General features: G+C 47.2%; 1 protein-coding gene across 1 annotated transcript in view; it reads left to right on the top strand.

The window, feature by feature from the left end:
* Positions 1-18,826, top strand: part of LOC115179231 (guanine nucleotide exchange factor DBS-like) — a 65,572-nt gene that overhangs the window by 31,247 nt on the left and 15,499 nt on the right. Inside the window, exons 4-7 of the mRNA XM_029740623.1 lie at positions 2,665-2,755; positions 18,272-18,391; positions 18,507-18,623; positions 18,803-18,826. Coding sequence (XP_029596483.1) covers positions 2,665-2,755; positions 18,272-18,391; positions 18,507-18,623; positions 18,803-18,826 — 352 coding nt within the window. The remainder of the gene's footprint in view (positions 1-2,664; positions 2,756-18,271; positions 18,392-18,506; positions 18,624-18,802) is intronic.

Raw genomic sequence — 18,826 nt, 5'->3', positions numbered from 1 at the left:
AATTGAGACACTGCATGAGGAATTCTGCAAAAATATCCTGAGTGTACCAAATAATCAGAACACCAAATAAGCATGCAGAGCAGAATTAGGCCGATACCCACTAATTATCAAAATCCAGAAAATTCAACAACCACCTAAAAGGAAGCGATTTCCAAACCTTCCATAACAAAGCCATCCCCTATAGAGAGAGGAACCTGGAGAAGAGTCCCCTAAGCAAGCTGGTCCTGGGGCTCTGTTCACAAACACAAACACACCCCACAGAGCCCCAGGACAGCAACACAATTAAACCCAACCAAATCATGAGAAAACAAAAAGATAATTACTTAACACATTGGAAAGAATTAACAAAAAAACAGAGCAAACTAGAATGCTATTTGGCCCTAAACAGAGAGTACACAGTGGCAGAATACCTGACCACTGTGACTGACCCAAACTTAAGGTAAGCTTTGACTATGTACAGACTCAGTGAGCATAGCCTTGCTATTGAGAAAGGCCGCTGTAGGCAGACCTGGCTCTCAAGAGAAGACAGGCTATGTGCACACTGCCCACAAAATGAGGTGGAAACTGAGCTGCACTTCCTAACCTCCTGCCAAATGTATGACCATATTAGAGACACATATTTCCCTCAGATTACACAGATCCACAAAGAATTTGAAAACAAACCCGAAAACAAATACCACAGTGTGCCATCACAGCAGCACGATTTGTGACCTGTTGCCACAAGAAAAGGTCAACCAGTGAAGAACAAACACCATTGTAAATATAACCCATATTTATGTTTATTTATTTTCTATTTTGTACTTGAACTATTTGCCCATCGTTACAACACTGTATATATACATAATATGACATTTGAAATGTCTTTATTCTTTTGGAACCTTTGAGTGTAATGTTTATTGTTCATTTCTATTGTTTATTTCAATTTTGTATATTATCTACCTCACTTGCTTTGGCAATGTTAACATATGCTTCCCATGCCAATAAAGCCCCTTGAATTGAATTGAGAGAGGGGGGGGGTGCTTTCTTTCTCTGTTGTGCTCTCTAGCTTGCTTTCATTTATTCCCTCGCTTTCCTTCTCTTTCTCTGTGCCTCTCCCTTTCTCTCTTGCTTACTTACTCACTCCTTCTTTCTCTCTCTTTCTCTAGCGCGCTCGTCAGACCAAAAGCGTGAGTGACAGTAAGGGGGTAGAAAGAGGGAGCTGGAAGAGGAGACGTTAAAGAGAAAGAGGGGTATTGTGGGGGTGTAGACGGGGTGTCCTGGGTGTTTAATTACTATGAGTTTATCTCTGAATCAGAGTGTTGTATTTAACACTGTGTCCTATAGAGAAACATCCATCATGCTGCCAGTTCAGCCCTATGGACGGTCCTGATTAGTACCACTGGATAAAGTCATTTCACCGTCTGTTTTATCTCTCAAGATGCATGCTCTCTCCTCTTTCTCTCACTTTCTCCTCTCCTTTTTCTCTCTGTCCTCTCTCTCTTTGTTCATCTCTCTACCTTTATTTCTATAAATCTCTCTCTTTCTATCTCACTGGCTTCCTCCTTTACCTCTGTGCTCTCCTCACTGCCAACACACATGCTGCTGAGGAGGGAGAGAGAGAGAGAGGGATGGAAGGAGGGGGAGAGAGAGAGGGATAGAGCCAATGAGACCAGGGGGAGGGGAGGGGAGGGAAGCTCTATAGCGAAAGCGAGAAGAAAGCTGTGTGTGTGTGTGTGTGTGTGTGTGTGTGTGTGTGCACCACTGTCATGGCGGCAATTGAATGAATGACATTTTGCGGTTCCCTCACCTACCAGCTAAAGGGGGGTGGATCCCATCTTATTCTCCATCAGATGTCCCGCCCCCCCTCTGCTCATGAGCTATTCAAACACACTCCCGCCACCGCTGTCCATCACCCGTATGCTGCTCTGTGATAGGCTATGGGGGAGCAGCAGGAGATGCAGGGCTGAGTTGATTGGCTAGTGTAGAGAAGCGGGTAGGCAGAGGAGAGTTGTTCTCGGGGGGGGGGGGGCTTGGCGGTTGGCTCCTGTTCTATCAGAGCTGTAAACAGAACGCTGGTGCTTAACAAACGGGATCTGCAGAGAGGGAAAACCGGAATACCGGAATAACAGAGTAAAGGAATGGGAGAAGGAGATGACATTCTATTGAGGAGGTTTTGGGAATAACAGACGTATCCTGTCGTGTGACATCAATGGGATTAACCTGAGGAAGAGGCAACGTTTTGGTAGTGTGTTTTCTACCGTGTGTGTGCGCACAGCAGGGTGATGGATGGATGATGGATTTTCTCCTGGCTGTGTTGATGTACATGGACCACCTCAGCAGCATTGACTCTTTCCCATTTCTGTGTGTGTGGTTGTCTCTCTTGTTAAGAGCGTCTGCTAATTGACTGAGATGTAAACGTGTGCTGCCAGCAACACTCTCCTGGTATTTCTGTACACACACACACACACACACACACACACACACACACACACACACACACACACACACACACACAGGGATTGAGCTGGCCGTTCTAATGCCACAGCCTGTGGGTAGCCTGTGATCTTGGAGCAGTCAAGGGTCCTGTCATTAGGAGGATACACACATACACACACATCCATGTAACCGTGGTAACATACACACACATCCATGTTGCTGTGGTGACCGTGTCTCGCTATCCTACAGTGTGACAGCGTCTGGAGTGGGCTTCATCCTGGTCATCGACCGCCGCCAAGACAGATGGACCGCCGTCAAGGGGACCCTGCTACGCATTGCAGTGAGTAACCCACCGTGTGTGTGTGCACACCTCATTAACACTGTATGCTGAGGGTGTGTGTGTTGTGTAATCTATTAGAGCATACGCCTTAACAGGTGTTAGAGATGTGCTGAGCGACAGGAAACCTTTGTATATCAGAGTAGTGGCACAGTGCAGACTTCTCCGCGGGGTGCCTTGTTGTCTGGTGAAACTGTAACTAAACTGTAACTAATTGCCTAGTTCTGCAGGAGGGTCCTGTAGCATCACCTCCTTTCAGATTATACAACATCACACTCACTTCAACCTGCAGGAGGGTCCTGTAGCATCACCTCCTTTCAGATTATACAACATCACACTCACTTCAACCTGCAGGAGGGTCCTGTAGCATCACCTCCTTTCAGATTATACAACATCACTCTCACTTCAACCTGCAGGAGGGTCCTGTAGCATCACCTCCTTTCAGATTATACAACATCACACTCACTTCAACCTGCAGGAGGGTCCTGTAGCATCACCTCCTTTCAGATTATACAACATCACACTCACTTCAACCTGCAGGAGGGTCCTGTAGCATCACCTCCTTTCAGATTATACATCATCACGCTCACTTCAACCTGCAGGAGGGTCCTGTAGCATCACCTCCTTTCAGATTATACAACATCACGCTCACTTCAACCTGCAGGAGGGTCCTGTAGCATCACCTCCTTTCAGATTATACAACATCACGCTCACTTCAACCTGCAGGAGGGTCCTGTAGCATCACCCTCCTTTCAGATTATACAACATCACGCTCACTTCAACCTGCAGGAGGGTCCTGTAGCATCACCTCCTTCAGATTATACAACATCACGCTCACTTCAACCTGCAGGAGGGTCCTGTAGCATCACCTCCTTTCAGATTATACAACATCACACTCATTTCAACCTGCAGGAGGGTCCTGTAGCATCACCTCCTTTCAGATTATACAACATCACACTCACTTCAACCTGCAGGAGGGTCCTGTAGCATCACCTCCTTTCAGATTATACAACATCACACTCACTTCAACCTGCAGGAGGGTCCTGTAGCATCACCTCCTTTCAGATTATACAACATCACACTCACTTCAACCTGCAGGAGGGTCCTGTAGCATCACCTCCTTTCAGATTATACATCATCACACTCACTTCAACCTGCAGGAGGGTCCTGTAGCATCACCTCCTTTCAGATTATACAACATCACACTCACTTCAACCTGCAGGAGGGTCCAGTAGCATCACCTCCTTTCAGATTATACAACATCACACTCACTTCAACCTGCAGGAGGGTCCTGTAGCATCACCTCCTTTCAGATTATACAACATCACACTCACTTCAACCTGCAGGAGGGTCCTGTAGCATCACCTCCTTTCAGATTATACAACATCACACTCACTTCAACCTGCAGGAGGGTCCTGTAGCATCACCTCCTTTCAGATTATACAACATCACGCTCACTTCAACCTGCAGGAGGGTCCAGTAGCATCACCTCCTTTCAGATTATACAACATCACACTCACTTCAACCTGCAGGAGGGTCCTGTAGCATCACCTCCTTTCAGATTATACATCACGCTCACTTCAACCTGCAGGAGGGTCCTGTAGCATCACCTCCTTTCAGATTATACAACATCACGCTCACTTCAACCTGCAGGAGGGTCCTGTAGCATCACCTCCTTTCAGATTATACAACATCACTCTCACTTCAACCTGCAGGAGGGTCCTGTAGCATCACCTCCTTTCAGATTATACAACATCACACTCACTTCAACCTGCAGGAGGGTCCTGTAGCATCACCTCCTTTCAGATTATACAACATCACACTCACTTCAACCTGCAGGAGGGTCCTGTAGCATCACCTCCTTTCAGATTATACATCACGCTCACTTCAACCTGCAGGAGGGTCCTGTAGCATCACCTCCTTTCAGATTATACAACATCACACTCACTTCAACCTGCAGGAGGGTCCTGTAGCATCACCTCCTTTCAGATTATACAACATCACACTCACTTCAACCTGCAGGAGGGTCCTGTAGCATCACCTCCTTTCAGATTATACATCACGCTCACTTCAACCTGCAGGAGGGTCCTGTAGCATCACCTCCTTTCAGATTATACAACATCACGCTCACTTCAACCTGCAGGAGGGTCCTGTAGCATCACCTCCTTTCAGATTATACAACATCACTCTCACTTCAACCTGCAGGAGGGTCCTGTAGCATCACCTCCTTTCAGATTATACAACATCACGCTCACTTCAACCTGCAGGAGGGTCCTGTAGCATCACCTCCTTTCAGATTATACAACATCACGCTCACTTCAACCTGCAGGAGGGTCCTGTAGCATCACCTCCTTTCAGATTATACAACATCACACTCACTTCAACCTGCAGGAGGGTCCTGTAGCATCACCTCCTTTCAGATTATACAACATCACGCTCACTTCAACCTGCAGGAGGGTCCAGTAGCATCACCTCCTTTCAGATTATACAACATCACGCTCACTTCAACCTGCAGGAGGGTCCTGTAGCATCACCTCCTTTCAGATTATACATCACGCTCACTTCAACCTGCAGGAGGGTCCTGTAGCATCACCTCCTTTCAGATTATACAACATCACGCTCACTTCAACCTGCAGGAGGGTCCTGTAGCATCACCTCCTTTCAGATTATACAACATCACGCTCACTTCAACCTGCAGGAGGGTCCTGTAGCATCACCTCCTTTCAGATTATACAACATCACGCTCACTTCAACCTGCAGGAGGGTCCTGTAGCATCACCTCCTTTCAGATTATACAACATCACACTCACTTCAACCTGCAGGAGGGTCCTGTAGCATCACCTCCTTTCAGATTATACAACATCACACTCACTTCAACCTGCAGGAGGGTCCTGTAGCATCACCTCCTTTCAGATTATACAACATCACACTCACTTCAACCTGCAGGAGGGTCCTGTAGCATCACCTCCTTTCAGATTATACAACATCACACTCACTTCAACCTGCAGGAGGGTCCTGTAGCATCACCTCCTTTCAGATTATACAACATCACGCTCACTTCAACCTGCAGGAGGGTCCAGTAGCATCACCTCCTTTCAGATTATACAACATCACACTCACTTCAACCTGCAGGAGGGTCCTGTAGCATCACCTCCTTTCAGATTATACATCACGCTCACTTCAACCTGCAGGAGGGTCCTGTAGCATCACCTCCTGTCAGATTATACACCATCACGCTCACTTCAACCTGCAGGAGGGTCCTGTAGCATCACCTCCTTTCAGATTATACAACATCACTCTCACTTCAACCTGCAGGAGGGTCCTGTAGCATCACCTCCTTTCAGATTATACAACATCACACTCACTTCAACCTGCAGGAGGGTCCTGTAGCATCACCTCCTTTCAGATTATACAACATCACACTCACTTCAACCTGCAGGAGGGTCCTGTAGCATCACCTCCTTTCAGATTATACAACATCACACTCACTTCAACCTGCAGGAGGGTCCTGTAGCATCACCTCCTTTCAGATTATACAACATCACGCTCACTTCAACCTGCAGGAGGGTCCAGTAGCATCACCTCCTTTCAGATTATACAACATCACACTCACTTCAACCTGCAGGAGGGTCCTGTAGCATCACCTCCTTTCAGATTATACATCACGCTCACTTCAACCTGCAGGAGGGTCCTGTAGCATCACCTCCTTTCAGATTATACAACATCACGCTCACTTCAACCTGCAGGAGGGTCCTGTAGCATCACCTCCTTTCAGATTATACAACATCACACTCACTTCAACCTGCAGGAGGGTCCTGTAGCATCACCTCCTTTCAGATTATACAACATCACACTCACTTCAACCTGCAGGAGGGTCCTGTAGCATCACCTCCTTTCAGATTATACAACATCACACTCACTTCAACCTGCAGGAGGGTCCTGTAGCATCACCTCCTTTCAGATTATACATCACGCTCACTTCAACCTGCAGGAGGGTCCTGTAGCATCACCTCCTTTCAGATTATACAACATCACGCTCACTTCAACCTGCAGGAGGGTCCTGTAGCATCACCTCCTTTCAGATTATACAACATCACTCTCACTTCAACCTGCAGGAGGGTCCTGTAGCATCACCTCCTTTCAGATTATACAACATCACACTCACTTCAACCTGCAGGAGGGTCCTGTAGCATCACCTCCTTTCAGATTATACAACATCACACTCACTTCAACCTGCAGGAGGGTCCTGTAGCATCACCTCCTTTCAGATTATACATCACGCTCACTTCAACCTGCAGGAGGGTCCTGTAGCATCACCTCCTTTCAGATTATACAACATCACACTCACTTCAACCTGCAGGAGGGTCCTGTAGCATCACCTCCTTTCAGATTATACAACATCACACTCACTTCAACCTGCAGGAGGGTCCTGTAGCATCACCTCCTTTCAGATTATACATCACGCTCACTTCAACCTGCAGGAGGGTCCTGTAGCATCACCTCCTTTCAGATTATACAACATCACGCTCACTTCAACCTGCAGGAGGGTCCTGTAGCATCACCTCCTTTCAGATTATACAACATCACTCTCACTTCAACCTGCAGGAGGGTCCTGTAGCATCACCTCCTTTCAGATTATACAACATCACGCTCACTTCAACCTGCAGGAGGGTCCTGTAGCATCACCTCCTTTCAGATTATACAACATCACGCTCACTTCAACCTGCAGGAGGGTCCTGTAGCATCACCTCCTTTCAGATTATACAACATCACACTCACTTCAACCTGCAGGAGGGTCCTGTAGCATCACCTCCTTTCAGATTATACAACATCACGCTCACTTCAACCTGCAGGAGGGTCCAGTAGCATCACCTCCTTTCAGATTATACAACATCACGCTCACTTCAACCTGCAGGAGGGTCCTGTAGCATCACCTCCTTTCAGATTATACATCACGCTCACTTCAACCTGCAGGAGGGTCCTGTAGCATCACCCTCCTTTCAGATTATACAACATCACGCTCACTTCAACCTGCAGGAGGGTCCTGTAGCATCACCTCCTTTCAGATTATACAACATCACGCTCACTTCAACCTGCAGGAGGGTCCTGTAGCATCACCTCCTTTCAGATTATACAACATCACGCTCACTTCAACCTGCAGGAGGGTCCTGTAGCATCACCTCCTTTCAGATTATACAACATCACACTCACTTCAACCTGCAGGAGGGTCCTGTAGCATCACCTCCTTTCAGATTATACAACATCACACTCACTTCAACCTGCAGGAGGGTCCTGTAGCATCACCTCCTTTCAGATTATACAACATCACACTCACTTCAACCTGCAGGAGGGTCCTGTAGCATCACCTCCTTTCAGATTATACAACATCACACTCACTTCAACCTGCAGGAGGGTCCTGTAGCATCACCTCCTTTCAGATTATACAACATCACGCTCACTTCAACCTGCAGGAGGGTCCAGTAGCATCACCTCCTTTCAGATTATACAACATCACACTCACTTCAACCTGCAGGAGGGTCCTGTAGCATCACCTCCTTTCAGATTATACATCACGCTCACTTCAACCTGCAGGAGGGTCCTGTAGCATCACCTCCTTTCAGATTATACAACATCACGCTCACTTCAACCTGCAGGAGGGTCCTGTAGCATCACCTCCTTTCAGATTATACAACATCACTCTCACTTCAACCTGCAGGAGGGTCCTGTAGCATCACCTCCTTTCAGATTATACAACATCACACTCACTTCAACCTGCAGGAGGGTCCTGTAGCATCACCTCCTTTCAGATTATACAACATCACACTCACTTCAACCTGCAGGAGGGTCCTGTAGCATCACCTCCTTTCAGATTATACAACATCACACTCACTTCAACCTGCAGGAGGGTCCTGTAGCATCACCTCCTTTCAGATTATACAACATCACGCTCACTTCAACCTGCAGGAGGGTCCAGTAGCATCACCTCCTTTCAGATTATACAACATCACACTCACTTCAACTGCAGGAGGGTCCTGTAGCATCACCTCCTTTCAGATTATACATCACGCTCACTTCAACCTGCAGGAGGGTCCTGTAGCATCACCTCCTTTCAGATTATACAACATCACGCTCACTTCAACCTGCAGGAGGGTCCTGTAGCATCACCTCCTTTCAGATTATACAACATCACGCTCACTTCAACATGCAGGAGGGTCCTGTAGCATCACCTCCTTTCAGATTATACAACATCACACTCACTTCAACCTGCAGGAGGGTCCTGTAGCATCACCTCCTTTCAGATTATACAACATCACACTCACTTCAACCTGCAGGAGGGTCCTGTAGCATCACCTCCTTTCAGATTATACAACATCACACTCACTTCAACCTGCAGGAGGGTCCTGTAGCATCACCTCCTTTCAGATTATACAACATCACACTCACTTCAACCTGCAGGAGGGTCCTGTAGCATCACCTCCTTTCAGATTATACAACATCACACTCACTTCAACCTGCAGGAGGGTCCTGTAGCATCACCTCCTTTCAGATTATACAACATCACACTCACTTCAACCTGCAGGAGGGTCCTGTAGCATCACCTCCTTTCAGATTATACAACATCACACTCACTTCAACCTGCAGAGGAGAGGGGGAGAGCGATGGGATTGGCTCACTCGCTAGCGTTTTCCTACTCCGTATTTTAGAACACACTATAAGGAGTATAATGGCACCAAGACGTTGTCTGTATCATGTACTGTTCACAGATCATAGGGTCTTACAGGAGGCATGTATAGGTCTAACAATGGCCTTATATGGCCACTTTCATCTTGATTCTCTCACATTGATACAAATGTAAAAAGCTTGTTGAACATCCTTCCTCCCAATGAAGTTTCTATGTTAGACTTGCCAGAACAATCTGAGAAAATATTTAGTAATAATCACCCTTTACACTTCTGTCTTCTCTTTCTTCTACTGTACGCTCTTCCTCTCTCCTTCTCTACTCTGTCACATGCTCCTCTAATTCTCTTTTGTTCTTTCTCTCTGTCTCTCTGTCTCTCTCTCTCTCTGTTTCTCTCTCTCTCTCTCTGTCTCTCAATTCAATTTCAATTTAAGGGCTTTATTGGCATAGGAAACATGTTTACATTGCCAAAGCAAATGAAATAGATAATAAACAAAAGTTAAATAAACAATAAAACATTTACAGTAAACATTACACTCACAAAAGTTCCAAAATAATAAAGACATTTCAAATGTTATTATGTCTATATACATTGTTGTAATGATGTGCAAGTAGTTAGTCTCGGTCTCTGTCCTGTCTGTCTGTCCTGTCTGTCCTGTCTGTCCTGTCTGTCCTGTCTGTCCTGTCTGTCTGTCTGTCTGTCTGTCTGTCCCTCACTGCATGTGTGACAGCTCAACAGCTGTGGCTGTAGATGGAGGGGATAGAGAGATTGAGTAGGGAGAGGATAGAGTGATTGAGTAGGGAGGGGATAGAGTGATTGAGTAGGGAGGGGATAGAGTGATTGAGTAGGGAGGGGATAGGGTGATTGAGTAGGGAGGGGATAGGGTGATTTGAGTAGGGAGGGGATAGGGTGATTGAGTAGGGAGGGGATAGGGTGGTTGAGTAGGGAGGGGATAGGGTGGTTGAGTAGGGAGGGGATAGGGTGGTTGAGTAGGGAGGGGATAGGGTGGTTGAGTAGGGAGGGGATAGGGTGATTGAGTAGGGAGGGGGTAGGGTGATTTGACTAGGGAGGGGGTAGGGTGATTTGACTAGGGAGGGGATAGGGTGATTTGACTAGGGAGGGGATAGGGTGATTTGACTAGGGAGGGGATAGGGTGATTTGACTAGGGAGGGGATAGGGTGATTTGACTAGGGAGGGGATAGGGTGATTTGACTAGGGAGGGGATAGGGTGATTTGACTAGGGAGGGTTTAGGGTGATTTGACTAGGGAGGGGATAGGGTGATTTGACTAGGGAGGGGTTAGGGTGATTTGACTAGGGAGCGGATAGGGTGATTTGACTAGGGAGGGGATAGGGTGATTTGACTAGGGAGGGGATAGGGTGATTTGACTAAGGAGGGGATAGGGTGATGAACATGAAACACCCATAATGAGTTCCAGGAATCACCATCATAATAACTTGATACAGGCTTCACATCTAAGTGTTCTTCATAATGTTGGTAATAAATGCAGAGTTATGAAACAGACAAACAAAACAGAAATATTACTTTTCTATAAATATAACATTAACAAATGTTAACCTTTTAGCTCACCCATCAGCAAACCATGTCTCCACCGTTCTCCTTATATGGCCTGTCAGCCCCCCAATAATAATGGACTGTTCCAGCCATATCGGCCCGTTCCAGCCCATTGGATCTGTCCATGTGACAGGGGAGGGGAGGAGGCTGGTGTTGAGCTGTTAACATTGCTGAGGTAGGACAGTCGTCCTCTGTAAGCCTCTGTTAAGTGTGTGTGTGTGTGTGTGTGTGTGTGTGTGTGTGTGTGTGTGTGTGTTCATTGATTTCCCTACAGTGATAGTAGTGTGTAAACAGGCTGGGGAAACCTGCTGATTAGTAGAGTACCGTATCAGTATGGTGGTCCCAAGGGCAAATCACACACACACACACACCCTCAAGCATGCAGTGTCTGTGATTTTGATTGTGACTGTGATTACCAGTATGATTTGTGACCGTGTCCCTGTGGGCCTGCAGTGAGAGGAGCAGAGGGTTGGTGTCATTACTCACCCCTAGGCACTGCACTGCATGGTACTGAAGGGGGGGAGGGGGGGCTATGGAGAGGAGGAGGGGGGAGGTAGAGGGGCTGGGCTATGGAGAGGAGGAGGAGGGAGGCAGGCGGGAGGTAGAGGGGCTGGGCTATGGAGAGGAGGAGGAGGGAGGCAGGCGGGAGGTAGAGGGGCTGGGCTATGGAGAGGAGGGAGGCAGGGGGAGGTAGAGGGGCTGGGCTATGGAGAGGAGGGAGGCAGGGGGAGGTAGAGGGGCTGGGCTATGGAGAGGAGGGAGGGTGGGATGGGGAGGTAGAGGGGCTGGGCTATGGAGAGGAGGAGGAGGGAGGCAGGGGGAGGTAGAGGGGCTGGGCTATGGAGAGGAGGGAGGGTGGGATGGGGAGGTAGAGGGGCTGGGCTATGGAGAGGAGGAGGGAGGTAGAGGGGCTGGGCTATGGAGAAGAGGAGGGAGGCAGGGGGAGGTAGAGGGGCTGGGCTATGAAGAGGAGGAGGAGGGGCGTGTGAGAGAGATGGAACCCGCTAGGGAGATGAGCAGCATGAGGAAGAGATAGTGGTGTCAGGCTACTCAGCTGGGTGTGATGGGGAAGAGATAGTAGTGGTGGCAGGCTACTCAGCTGGGTGTGATGGGGTAGAGATAGTGGTGTCAGGCTACTCAGCTGGGTGTGATGGGGTAGAGATAGTGGTGTCAGGCTACTCAGCTGGGTGTGATGGGGAAGGGATAGTAGTGGTGGCAGGCTACTCAGCTGGGTGTGATGGGGTAGAGATAGTGGTGTCAGGCTACTCAGCTGGGTGTGATGGGGAAGAGATAGTAGTGGTGGCAGGCTACTCAGCTGGCTGTGATGGGGAAGAGATAGTAGTGGTGGCAGGTTACTCAGCTGGGTGTGATGGGGAAGAGATAGTGGTGTCCAGCTACTCAGCTGGGTGTGATGGGGAAGAGATAGCGGTGTCCAGCTACTCAGCTGGGTGTGGTGGGGAAGAGATAGTGGTGTCAGGCTACGCAGCTGGGTGTGGTGGGGAAGAGATAGCGGTGTCCAGCTACTCAGCTGGGTGTGATGGGGAAGAGATAGTAGTGGGGGCAGGCTACTCAGCTGGGTGTGATGGGGAAGAGATAGTAGTGGGGGCAGGCTACTCAGCTGGGTGTGATGGGGAAGAGATAGTAGTGGGGGCAGGCTACTCAGCTGGGTGTGATGGGGAAGAGATAGTAGTGACGGCAGGCTACTTAGCTGGGTGTGATGGGGAAGAGATAGTAGTGGTAGCAGGCTACTCAGCTGGGTGTGATGGGGAAGAGATAGTAGTGGTGGCAGGCTACTCAGCTGGGTGGGATGGGGGAGAGATAGTAGTGTTGGCAGGCTACTCAGTTGGGTGTGATGGGGAAGAGATGGTAGTGGTGGCAGGCTACTCAGTTGGGTGTGATGGGGAAGAGATGGTAGTGGTGGCAGGCTACTCAGTTGGGTGTGATGGGGAAGAGATAGTAGTGGTGGCAGGCTACTCAGCTGGGTGTGATGGGGAAGAGATATTAGTGGTGGCAGGCTACTCAGCTGGGTGTGATGGGGAATAGATAGTAGTGGGGGCAGGCTACTCAGTTCGGTGTGATGGAGAAGAGATAGTAGTGGTGGCAGGCTACTCAGTAGTGGGGGCAGGCTACTCAGTTGGGTGTGATGGGGAAGAGATGGTAGTGGGGGTAGGCTACTCAGTTGGGTGTGATGGGGAAGAGATAGTAGTGGTGGCAGGCTACTCAGCTGGGTGTGATGGGGAAGAGATAGTAGTGGTGGCAGGCTACTCAGCTGGGTGTGATGGGGTAGAGATAGTGGTGGCAGGCTACTCAGCTGGGTGTGATGGGGAAGAGATAGTAGTGGGGGCAGGCTACTCAGTTGGGTGTGATGGGGAAGAGATAGTAGTGGTGGCAGGCTACTCAGCTGGGTGTGATGGGGAAGAGATAGTAGTGGTGGCAGGCTACTCAGCTGGGTGTGATGGGGAAGAGATATTAGTGGGGGCAGGCTACTCAGCTGGGTGTGATGGGGAAGAGATAGTAGTGGTGGCAGGCTACTCAGCTGGGTGTGATGGGGAAGAGATATTAGTGGGGGCAGGCTACTCAGCTGGGTGTGATGGGGAAGAGATATTAGTGGGGGCAGGCTACTCAGCTGGGTGTGATGGGGAAGAGATAGTAGTGGGGGCAGGCTACTCAGCTGGGTGTGATGGGGAAGAGATATTAGTGGGGGCAGGCTACTCAGCTGGGTGTGATGGGGAAGAGATATTAGTGGGGGCAGGCTACTCAGCTGGGTGTGATGGGGAAGAGATATTAGTGGGGGCAGGCTACTCAGCTGGGTGTGATGGGGAAGAGATAGTAGTGGGGGCAGGCTACTCAGCTGGGTGTGATGGGGAAGAGATATTAGTGGGGGCAGGCTACTCAGCTGGGTGTGATGGGGAAGAGATATTAGTGGGGGCAGGCTACTCAGCTGGGTGTGATGGGGAAGAGATATTAGTGGGGGCAGGCTACTCAGCTGGGTGTGTGGTGGAGGTTACTTACTGTATATAGGATATATTGGTCTGTGTGTGCTTGTGTGTGTGTGTGTGTGTGTGTGTGTGATATCTCGTGAATGTGTGTGTTATGCTGGAGGCTGGAGGCCATACATCTTCCTCTGTAGCTGACATATGTCAAGGTTATCCTCATCAATGTTCTGTCTATATGGTGCTCCCTATAGAATGACATTGGAGATCGAAAAACATGTTCAGAATAAATGACCAAATCAGCTGTTCCACCATAACAGCTAGCTGATGTGTGGTTTGAGTGTTCTGTTACAACATGGCCACCACCTATCACCTAAGTGGGTGCTGCTACACATTAGCTGTGGATGGGGTGAGTTCCCTCCGACTGAGACCCCAGTGAAAATCCTTATTCTAATATGTGTTCCATCATTACTTCCTACAGTATATCATATACTGTGTAGCTGGGTTTAACATGAGCTTTCATTGGATAAACCAGAGTCAGACTACATGGAATGGTATTGTTATGGAAATCACAGTTTGAAGGTCAAGAAGCAGCCCCTCCTTCCATGTGCTCATTAAATGGTTTTTAACGTCCGCCCGCCCGCTGTTAAAGGGATTTTATGATTTTAGTGTCAGCAAACTCCAAGCTCTCCAAGAATATTGATGGGTTACTGTGATAGAAATGGGTCGTATTATGTGCAAATTGGGTTCAAATCTACTGAGAGGAGGAGCCTAATAACAGTCGAGCTCCAATCACAGCAGGCTTGTTCCAGTCCCATCAGTCCCATACAGCCATCAGTCCCGTACAGCCATCAGTCCCATACAGCCATCGGTCCCATAGAGCATCAGTCCCATACAGCCATCGGTCCCATACAGCCATCGGTCCCATACAGCCATCGGTCCCATACAGCCATCGGTCCCATACAGCCATCGGTCCCATACAGCCATCGGTCCCATACAGCCATCGGTACCATACAGCCATCGGTCCCAAACAGATCAAGTCATTTGTTTGAGTGTGATGTGCAGGATAGAGTGTGACCGTGTGCTGGATTATTAATTAGGAGATAAATAATGAGAGAGTGAGGTAATGAAGATGAACACGTTTTATCTCTCAGGGTCTCTTCATTGGTTTTGCGGTGGTAGTTCAGTAATACACTCAGATTTGAGGGACCTCGCCTGACCCCTGAAGACACGTGTTAGCTCCCAGAGCAAATGCCTAGGTCTTTAGCTCAGTGGGCTAAAGCAGTCTTGAGATCCAGGTTCGAAACCTGGTCATTGACACATTTTTTCAGTGAGAAAGAGCAGTCCTTTATTTACTAGATGCAATGAATTAATCAAAAATAGACTGGCTGTGTGACAGACGTGGAAACCGGCGCTGTGTGGAATCTCATCTCTTTCTCCCAAGGAGTGCAGTTTCCATGGCAACGTGGTCTTGCAGGGTTGGTAAGCAGCTGTGTGTGGATGTAGTGGGCTAGTCTCTGGGAAGCAGCCGTTTGGCAATATGAGATGACATCATACTGCTGAAATAGAGCCTAGAGGTTTTACTGTGGTTACAAACCCCCTACGTATTTATTTGAACAGTTAAGCTAAAACTTTTAATTTGTCTCTACTCCAGCATTTTGGATTTGAGATCAAATGTTTAATATGAGGCGACAGTACAGAATGTTACCTTTTTATTTGAGGGTATTTTCATACATACAGTGCCTTCAGAAAGTATTCATACCCCTTGACTTATTCAACATTTTGTTGTTACAGCCTAAATTCAAAATGGATTACCTCATGTTTTTTTCTCACCCACCTACACACAATACCCCATAATGACAAAGTGAAAATGTGTTTTTGCAAATTTCTTGAAAATAAAATACAGAAATATCTAATTTACAGAAATATTCACACCCCTGAGTGAATACTTTGTAGAATAACTTTTTGACGGCGATTACATCTTGTATCTATCTGGATTTGGGGTGAGAGAAATTCAGGCAGTAACATAACAAAATGTGGAATAAGTCAAGGGGTGTGAATACTTTCTGGTTGCACTGTATCTGTTTTACCGTTTAGAAATTAAAGTCCCCCAATTTGAAGGTGTCATAAGTATTTGGATTTAGTTAAAAAGGTTGTATTTGGTCCCATATTCCTAGCACGCAATGACTACATGAAGCTTGAGGCTCAATAAACTTGGATGCATTTCCAGTTTGTTTTGTCTGTGTTTCGGATTCTATGCCCAATAGAAATTAATGGTAAATAACGTATTGTCATTTTTTTGGTCACTTTTACTGTAAATAAGAATAGAATATGTTTCTGAACACTTCTACGTTAATGAGATCATGCCACCAAAACATGCTTACCACCCACCATTACCAATAACGGGGGAGGTTAGCATTTTTGGGGGGGTGTAATTTTATGCCTATTAACACCACCAAAATAAACTGCAAATGCACTTTTAGCTTCACTGTCCAAGTAAATATATAGGGGAGTGTATATAAGTGTGGTGTGTGTGTGTGTGTGTGTGGTGGTGTGTGTGTGTTGTGTGTGTGTGTGTGTGTGGTGTGTGTGTGGTGTGTGTGTGTGTGGTGTGTGTGTGTGTGTGTGTGTGTGTGTGTGTGGCTCTGGTTCATCCAATCAGACAATAGGCTATATTCAGGCTCTCAGTTGCTGTGTGGATTCTGGGTTTTCTGGCGAAATCTCTTCAGTATTTTCAACCCAAAGAATTTTAAAAAAGTACCTATTCTAAAACAAGCGAGAGATGCACCTGTTTTATAACATGCACTAGATATTTTTGGCTGCACCTCCAGTGATGTTGGTTGAAGTGCTATCCCTCCCCTCCTCCAGGGATCAGTGTTATGCCCACTCAGCCTGCTATATATGTCAGCTGTAGCCTGCAGCGGTGGAGTGTGGTGATGCTACATCTCTGTGGGTAGTGTTGTTTGTGTGCCCTAGGCTGAGGAAGGTTGTCCTACTCTAGCAAGTCTTGCAGTATTGATTGAAGAGCCCCCCCCCCCCCCCCCCCCCCGTAGAGCAGAGTAATTCACAACTCCTGTTATAACAAGCCACTAACAATCTGGCTTACAATGCCTTCAGAAAGCAGTCACACTTCTCGACTTTGGCCACTTTTTGTTGTGTTACAGCCTGATTAAAATGGATGACATTTTTATTTTGTGTAACTGGCCTACACACCCCCATAATGTCAAAATTGAATCTGAAATGTCTTGAGTCAGTAAGTATTCAACCCCTTTGTTATGGCAAGCCTAAATAAGTTCAGGAGTAAAAATGGGCTTATTAAGTCACATAAGTTGCATGGACTAATGGTGTTTACTAGTGTTTACCATGATTTTTAAATGACTACCTCATCTCTGTACCCCACACATAACATTTTCTGTAAGGTCCCTCAGTCGAGCAGTAAATTTCCAACACAGATTCAACCACAAAGACCATGGAGGTTTTCCAACGCCTCGCAAAGAAGGGCACCTATTGGTAGATGGCTAAAAATGGACAAAGCAGACATTGAATATCCCTTTAAGCATGGGGAAGTTATTAATTACACTTTGGATGGTGTATCAATACACCCAGTCACTAACACAGTTGCTGGAAAGGAAGGAAACGGCTCAGGGATTTCACCATGAGGCCAATGGTGACTTTAAAACAGTTACATAGTTTAATGACTGTGATAGGAGAAAACTGAGGATGGATCAACAACATTGTAGTTAATCCATAATACTAATCTAAATGACAGAGTGAAAAGAAGGAAGCCTGTACAGAATAAAAATATTCCAAAACATGCATCCTGTTTGCAATAAGGCACTAAAGTAAAACTGCAAAAAATGTGGCAAAGAAATTAACTTTATGTCCTGAATACAAAGTGTTATGTTGGGGAAAACACAACACAACACTGACTACCACTGTTAATATTTTCAACCATGGTGGTGGCTGCATCACGTTATGGTATGCTTGTCATCGGCAAGGACTAGGGAGTTTTGTGGGATAAAAATAAACTGAATAGAGCTAAGCACAGGCAAAATCCTAGAGGAAAACCTGATTCAGTCTCCATTCCATAAGACACTGAGAGACAATTTCACCTTTCAGCAGGACAATAACCTAAAACACAAGGCCAAATATATACTGGAGTTGCTTACCAAGACGAATCACTGCCCTGATTTACCACTCTTTCCAGTAAGGCATGTGTGTATGTATGTCTATTTCATTTGTATCAATGAATTCCATTCAAGTCCATAAGACTTCTGAAAGCTTATCCCCCAACAACAACAACACAAAGTAGTGAATGTGTGTGTTCCACAGGGCTCATTCCCAGTGAATTTACAGCTGGTTCTGGTCTTGCGGCCCTCCACCTTATTCCAGCGGACGCTGTCCGACATCTTCTACAAGTTCAACAGGGATGAGTTCAAGATGAAGGTGCCGGTATGTTTTTTTATATGCATGTGCACGTGCTCGTCTGATGTGAGGACGTTAGTGGACGTTTGTATGCGTCTCATATGTAGGTTAATGTGCGTTGACTCTCCTCCCTGTGTCCCAGGTGGTGATGCTGAGCTCTGTGACGGAGCTCCATGCCTACATCGACCGGACTCAGCTGCCCCAGGAGCTGGGAGGAACCCAGGATTACTGCCATGATACCTGGATCTCGCACCGCACCGTGAGTACCCTACTACCATACCCTTCCCACCAGACCCCTGACAGACTACATAGGGCCCAAATCTGCGCACTGAACTGAACTCATTCTAAACTGTCCCATTAGTCCGCCCCATCTCAATAGGATGTGTGTGTGTTTATAACAGTGATGACACAGTTGGGTTGTGTTTGTCCGGTCCTCAGGCTATCGAGGCCTTTGCTCTGATG

This window comes from Salmo trutta, chromosome 39 (genome assembly GCF_901001165.1).
Source record: "Salmo trutta chromosome 39, fSalTru1.1, whole genome shotgun sequence".
Classification (NCBI taxonomy): domain Eukaryota; kingdom Metazoa; phylum Chordata; class Actinopteri; order Salmoniformes; family Salmonidae; genus Salmo; species Salmo trutta.
The sequence above is the reverse complement of the archived record's forward strand: the minus strand, read 5'-3'. Positions and strand labels throughout refer to the sequence as shown.